Below are 8,064 nucleotides of genomic sequence, written 5' to 3' on the forward strand. Positions count from 1 at the left end.
CAGGTAAGCCTAGATTAAGGCTTATCTGTAGGTCCAAGAAATATCTCCTAAACCTACACGGTTTAGGAGATATTTGCCGAAAGGCATGCGCCGTAGACAGCGGCGCACAGGTGCACTGAGCGTGCCGCGGTCAACGGCGATATGCAGCGAGTGGCGGCTCCCGTGTGCGCAGGAGTGACGTCAACGCGGCTTCACCGAATGACAGCGGCGGAGCAGTGAGACCTATCGATCCATGCTCTCCGCTGAGACCACTGCCTGTGGAAGGGAATTCCACATCCGTGCCACTCTTACAGTAAAGAGCCCTCTACTTAGTTTAAGGTTAAACCTCTTTTCTTCCAATTGTAATGAGTGTCCACATGTCTTATTAAACTTCCTTCCGTGAAAAAGTTGAATCTCTATTGTGGGGTCACCAGTATGGTATTTGTAAATTGAAATCATATCCCCTCTCAAGCGTTTCTTCTCCAGAGAGAACAAGTTTAGTCCTAGATTTCCCCATAGATTACATTCACATTTTTGCCACACCAATGCATTATTTTGCATTTTTCTACATTAAACCTAATTTGCCATGTTGTTGCCCATCCCATTAATTAGTTCAGATCTTCTTGTAAGGTTTCCACATCCTGCGGAGAAGTTATTGCCCTGCTTAGCTTAGTGTCATCTGCAAATTCATTGTGGTGTTAAAAATCCTGCTTGCTGCAAATTTTGGTCAGAAAAAAAAACAAAAAAGAATCAAAAAATAAAACAAAACATCCCTCTGTTGAAATACATTGAAAACGCAGCAAGAATGCATTATTAACGTACCCGTGCTACAGTTTTAAAGTCACATGACCACACCATAAGCACAGTAAAAGCTGCGAAAAGTCACAGCAAATTCACAGTAAAAATCACTGCAAATTGGCAGCAAAATCACGTGATTTTTTTGGTGCCATTATCGGCACCTTTTTTCTCTTAGCGCCCATTGCCGCCTGAATGCCAATAACACCATTTTCAGATGAAATGAAATCTCTAGCGGTCACACTTTGAATGACAATTGCACGGTCATGCAACACTGTACCCATGTAAATGTTTTATCATTTTCTTCCCACAACTAGAACCTTTTGGTGGTATTTAATCACCGCTGGTAACAAAGATCAAACATTTGAGTAAAAAAAAAAAAAAAAAAGTTTGGTTCTGGCAGAAAATTTGGTAAATAAGTAATTTTTCTCTTTCATTGATGAGGCTTCATTGATGAACACTGATTAGGAGGCACTAATAGTAGGGTTGCCACCTCATCCCTTTAACCACTTCAGCCCGGAGGACTTTTTGCAATTCGGCACTGCATTGCTTTAACTGACAATTGCGCGTTTGTGCAACTTGGCTTCCAAACAAAATTGACGCCCTTTTTTTCCCCACAAATAGAGCTTTTTTTTGGTGGTATTTGATCACCTCTGCAGTTTTTATTTTTTGCGCTATAAACAAAAATAACAATTAAAAAAAAAAAAAAAAAAAAAATTTATTTATATATATATATATATATATATATATATATATATATATATATATATATATATATATATATATATATATATATATATATATATATATATATAATAAATTTTTTTTTTTTTTTTTTACCAAAAATATGTAGAAGAATACGTATCATCTTAAACTGAGGATAAGTTTTTAGTTTTTTTTGGGGAATATTTATTATAGTAAAAAAAAAAAAAAAATTATATTTATATATATATATATATATATATATATATATATATATATATATATATATATATATAATTTTTTTTTTTTTTTACTATAATAAATATTCCCCAAAAAAAACTAAAAACTTATCCTCAGTTTAAGATGATACGTATTCTTCTACATATTTTTGGTAAAAAAAAAAAAAAAAATTTATAAAATCGCAATAAGCATTTGACTGGTTTGCGCAAAAGTTATAGCGGCTACAAAATAGGTGAGTTTTATGGCATTTTTATAAATTTATTTTTTATACTAGTAATGGCGGCAATCAGCGATTTTTATTGTGACTGCAACATTATGGCAGGCACTTGACACATTTTTGGGGCCATTGTCATTGCTATAAAATTGCATTGATTACTGTAAAAATGTCACTGGCAGTGAAGAGATTAACCAGGAGGGAGCGCTGTAGGGGTTAAATGTGTCATAGGGAGTGATTTTAACTGTAGGGGGGATAGACTAGCTGTGACAGAACACTAATCACCTCTCCTGATTACAGGGAGCTGTGATCAGTGTACTGTCACTAGGCAGAATGATCGTGGGTATCCGAGGACAGCGAGTCGGCGGGACCTGCGGTCGGACTCACAGAGCTCTCGGTGTGCGAGCGTCTGCTATGCAAGCCTGATGAGATCATGTAATATATCATGTAATATAACGCCATTTCACGCAGCGGAGCCAACCTGCCACCATAAAACTGCAGCGGCTGGTCCGCAAGCGGTTAAACTTGAACACATTAATTACACAGGTTCTGAGGCTGGTTAAGGTGGCTATTAACTCACATGGTGCTGTATTTGCATTCAATTAGCCCCAGAACATGTGTAATTCATATGTGTTTGGCTTGGGGATGAGGTGGGAACCCTAAAACCGATAGGTGGCACTGATATGCCTCACTGATGGGCACTTTTAGAGCTGTATTGTAATTACAGCACTGATGATCAGTGCCTGGATTACCTTTACACATGCCCCCAGTGAGATACCACTGATTGGCTCTCTTCACACTGTCAAGTGAGGAGAGCTGATAAATGGCATCACCTTGTTTACACGTGACACAGCCGATCACATGGGTAAAAGGGGGTTGTGGCTAAACTGGGTGACAGCGTCCCAGAACAAGAGCCACTGTGCTTCGCCATCATTCGTCTATAGGGCGGGCAGGAGGAGGTTAAAGCGTATTGTACTTGTACTGCCCGCCTACATTGTAAAGCGAATGTGTAAATGGTCAGCGCTATATAAATCCTGTATAATGAGATTTTATCATTCACGACAAAGTAACGCAGTGCCATATTGCAAAAATGGCCTAGTAATGAAGGGGGGGGGGGGGGGGGGTTAACCACTTCCCGACCGGCGCACGCCGATATACGTCGGCAGAATGGCACGGACAGGCAAATGGGCATACAAGTACATCCCTTTAAAATTTGCCGCCATGCCATCGTACGCATGCCAGTCGGGACCTCTGTGAGTTCGATTGCAGGTCCTGCGCACTCGATCGCCATGGGGATACCCACAATCGTCTCACGGGGAGATGCTAAAGTAAACAAGCATCTCCCTGTTCTGGCTAGCAACAGTGACGCTGATCTCTGCTCCCAGTTTTTTTTTTTTTTTAAATACATTTTTGGGGAATATTATTGCAAAAAGTAAAAACACATGCACACTTTTTTTTTTTTCAAAATTGTTGCTTTTTTTTGTTTGTAGTGCAAAGAATAAAAACTGCAGAGGTCATCAAATACCACCAAAAGAAAGCCATTTGTGGGGGGAAAAAAAAATAAATAAATTTTGTTTGGTAGCCACATTACACGACCATGCAATTGTCCGTTAAAGTGACACAGTGCCAAATCGTGAAAAGTGGTCTGGTCTTTGGCCAGCAAAATGGTCTGAAAGTGGTTAATGTTCTGGGGTGAAGTGGTTAAGGAGCTGTCCTAACACAAGGTAGGAATGCATGTACCTGCAGAACAACAGTGCAAACCTACGAGGACCACCTGCAGCATCCTCCATTTCACCTACATCCCAACACACCTTGTACAGCATCCCTATTGGCTCAACACCTCAGACTGACCAATAGGAAGTTGAGAAAGCAGTAGCCACGCCTCCACACTATTGCTCAATGTCGGAGCCGGTGAGAGGTAGAATACAGGGACTAGTCCTAACACCACTTCCTGGTAGAGTTCCTCCACATCCCCTGAGCCGGGTGCCCTGATAGGCTATAGTATAGAGTACACTCACCTAGCCCCGGCCCGCTGGAAGAGCTCAGCCCACGCGTCCGGGTCGAAGAACTCGGCGGTGAATTGCGGGGCGAAGTCTGCGTACGAGAAGCCGGGCGGATAGTTCTTAGTCATGAAGTCCACATAGGACTTGCTCTTCTCCTGCCGCCAGTTCCACCAGAACCACTCACTGCCGAACGACGGCACCGAGAACACCCCCCAGTGCAGGAAGATACCGAACTTCGCCTCATCGAACCAGGCCGGCAGGGGGCGCTTGTCTATGGAGTCCCAATCAGGGGTGTACCGTGAGGCGACCCCGCTCTGCAGGGCGCACAGGCACACCAATAGGCTGGCACAACTAACAGCAGCCATCCCCATTATAACAGGGTCTCAGCTGATTCTGCGGAGCCTGTCATGGGACCGGAAGAGCGGCTCTTATTTAAACCTGTAGTCACCGCCCTTCTGTGTTCATCATACACCAAGCCCCGCCCTGTACGCAATGGACGCATCTCATTGGATGGCTCTGGACATAGGCGACAACAAGCCTTGTCTGCTTCTATGTGATCATTCATTAGAGGGCTTGTACTTTGCTCACACAGAAAACAATAAAAGCAACTCTGTACCTGAAATGTAAATCATATACTAGACAATGAATAAAAAAGACAATGTGTAACCGAAGGCACACCTTTTTTTTTGTTGTTTTGTATAGATTGCTGAGGGATTAGAACACCTGTCAGGTTGTATTGCTGTCTATGTTCACAATTAGGGAGTGCCAATGCCGTTTACTGTTATCACCATAGTGAAAGCCACAATTTAGATTGTCACCAGAACAGGAATGAAGGAAACCTTCCAATAGAGATCCTAGTTCTGGTGACAGCCAGGGATTTCCTCCCACTTCCTGTTTTAGCTATATCATTATACAGGATTTATATAGCGCCAACAGTTTGCACAGCGCTTTACAACATGAGGGCAGACATTACAGTTACAATACAATTCAATACAGGAGGGATCAGAGGGCCCTGCTTGTTAGAGTTTACAATCTAGAAGGGAGGGTCAAGTGGAAACAAAAGGTAATAACTGTGGGAGGTGAGCTGATGGAGGAAATAAAAATACAGTTGTTAGGTGTGGGTAGGGCAAAAAGCTATAGGACAGGGAGTGAAGGGTAATCTCCCCCATGGGACACAAATAGGAAAAGAAAAAAACAAAACTTGACAGGGGTTATAACCCATTTTAGGGCCAGTTCACACCACATGCAGTCCAGTGCATTTTTTTTCCTGCATCAAAAATGCATGGAAAGTAGGTTATATGGCTTTCAATGGCATAGTTCACACCAGTGCTTACAATGCCAGAAAAAAAAAGATGCTGCAATTTTCCTGCACTGGACTGTGTATGGAACGGAACGTGGTAAAACACATTAAAATGTAGTGGGACACAAGAAAAAGCACCGGATTCCAGTACAGTGAAAAAAAAAAAAAAACAGGAAAAAAGCATCTGGAATGCATCCAGAAACGCATCATAAAAACAAACCGGAACATGCTAAAAACACGTATGCAAAAAAGGCATCAGGAACGGATCTAGAATGCATTTACGTGGTGTGAACCAGCTCTTACTCTATCCTGAGGGCTCCTTCACTTGGAAACACAAACCAAAGTGCCCACTGGGTAAGGTGGGGTTCAGGAGTAATTCCCGGGTTTGGGGGATTCTGAAGGGCCCAGTGTTTCCTGATGTGAACTGTGCTACCTTGCTTGGCTGAGGGCTGGGAAGGCAGCAGGCCCACAGTGTTAAGTGCCCCCTGGGTGTGGCATACTAGGGGTGCCAGAGTAACACTATGGTTGTGGGACCATACACCCCACGCGTTACATCACCGTGACTTTATCAGGGGACAGTATGACCTGATAAATTCACATCAAGATAATGTGTAGGACATGAGCAGAGGCAGACAGGAAACTGGAAGTGACGCAAGCGTAATCCAGTAACTGGTATTCTATGCAATTATATAGGTTTTAACATTGTAAGTTTAGCTTAACCACTTGCTTACTGGGCACTTAAACCCCCCTCCTGCCCAGACCAATTTTCAGCTTTCAGCGCTGATGCACTTTGAATGACAATTGCGTGGCCATACAACACTGTACCCAAATTAAATTTTTATCATTTTTTCCCCACAAATAGAGCTTTCTTTTGGTGGTATTTAATTACAGCTGGGAGTTTTATTTTTTGCTAAACAAACAAAAAAAGATGCAAAATAAAAAAAAAAAAAAAAAAAAAATCATGTTTAATAGTTTGTTATAAAATTTTGCAAACAGGTCATTTTTCTCCTTCATTGAAGTGCGCTGATGAGGCGGCACTGGTGGGCACTGATAGGCTGCACTGGGGGGCACTGATAGGCATAGTTAAGGCAGCACTAATAGACACAGATAAGGCAGTACTGATGGGCACAGATAAGGCGGCACTGATGGGCAAAGATGGGCACAGATAAGATGGCACGGATGGGTGGCACTAATAGGTACCACTGATAGATGGGACTGATGGGCACTGATAGGTGGCACTGCTGGGCGGCACTGATGGGCACTGGTAGATGATACTGATGGGCACGAATATGTGGCACTAGGGTGAAGCACCATTGTTAAGGCAGATTGTGGGCACTGATGGGTGGCACTGTGGGCACTGATGGGTGGCACTATGGGCACTGATGGGGGCACTTTTTATTCACTGAGGTGGCACTGGCAGGGGGCAGGTGGGCACTGGTAAGCTGGCCGTGATCGGGACCGATGTCCTGATCATGGCCGCCGGTGATCAGCTCTTTTTTTTTCTCCTCGCGCTGTCAGCAAAATACAACTGCCAATAAGCCATAAATTTACAAGGTGTATGGACATGCACAGGACACGGGGTACAGCTGATGCGCTTTGGGGGCGCATCCCCTTTCTCAGAGCTTATTGGCAGTTGCATTTTGCGAGTATCCACTTTTATACAATTTTTTATTATGAAATTATCGTTGGTAATTCACTAGGTGTGCTCACCTTCCATTTTGATTTTTTTCCTTCTAAGAGTATCTTAACCACTTGCCCACCGTCAAATGACTGCAAAGCAGTGCAGCTCTCGTTCTGGGATAATGTCATATGACGGTGCCCCAGAACGGCCGCTCTTGTGCGCCTGCAGGGGCAGCAGCGTGGCTGAATGAAGTGGCTTTTTAACCATGTGATCGACTATGTCTAATTACAGACGGCCACATGTAAATGTGGACGTGCCGTTTATTGGCTCTCCTCGTCTCACACTGACAGAGTGTGTGGTGAGGAGAGCCGATCACCGGCATCTCCTTGCAGGGGAGACCAGGATAGGTAATTAGATACACACTGATCATCAGTTCCCTGATTACAGTAAAGCCCCATCAGTGACACTAATCAGTGCCCCTTAGTGACACCAATCAGTGCCCATAAGTGATGCCAGTCAGTGCTGCTTTTCAGTGCCACCTTTCCATGCCCACCAGTACCACCTATCACTGAAGCATATTAGTGCCTCCTCACCAGTGCAGCCTATCAGTGCACATAAGGGAAAGAGAAAAATGACTGACAGAAACAAAGAAAATTTTTTTTTTTCAAAATGATCGGTCTTTTTTTCTCTTTTTAGTAAAAAATATAAATAAAAAAAAAACACCAGTGATTAAATATCACCAAAAGAAAGCTTTATTTTGTGAATTTTTTTTTTTAATTTTCATTTGGGTATAGTGTTGCACGACCATGCAATTGCAAAAGCGCTGAAAGTTGAAACTTGGCCTGGGCAAGACAGGGCTTAAAGTGCCCCATAGGCAAGTGGTTAAAGCTGGGTTCACACTGCTGCGATGCGGGAACACCGCAAATCCGCTGCGGGTTCTCGCATCGCATGCCTCCCGGCGGAAGTTCACACTGCCCTATGCAAACTGCTGGGAGTGTCAGTGAAACGTTAATGACACCCCCAAATCAGTTTGCATATCGCAGTGCGATCTGAAAACTCAGACAGGAATCGGATCGCATCGTGTGAACACCTATGCGATCCGATTCTGCTGTGGACCAAAAAAAGGGTCCTGTGCGAGTTTGGGCCGGATGCGATGCGAATTCAGCCATACTATCTGTATGGCTGAACTCACATCGCACAGTGATCGGAT

At 43.4% G+C, this 8,064-nt stretch overlaps 1 protein-coding gene across 1 annotated transcript in view; it reads right to left on the bottom strand.

Moving 5' to 3' along the window:
- The window catches only part of FUCA1 (alpha-L-fucosidase 1), a 40,546-nt gene extending 36,190 nt beyond the window's left edge, over positions 1-4,356 (bottom strand). The window contains exon 1 of the mRNA XM_077482067.1: positions 3,949-4,356. Coding sequence (XP_077338193.1) covers positions 3,949-4,304 — 356 coding nt within the window. The 5' untranslated portion in view covers positions 4,305-4,356. The remainder of the gene's footprint in view (positions 1-3,948) is intronic.
- Positions 4,357-8,064: the final 3,708 nt, after the last annotated feature.

The sequence above is a fragment of the Lithobates pipiens genome, unplaced genomic scaffold (genome assembly GCF_037356315.1).
Source record: "Lithobates pipiens isolate NorthernLeopardFrog02 unplaced genomic scaffold, aLitPip1_a1.2 Scaffold_16, whole genome shotgun sequence".
NCBI classification, from domain to species: domain Eukaryota; kingdom Metazoa; phylum Chordata; class Amphibia; order Anura; family Ranidae; genus Lithobates; species Lithobates pipiens.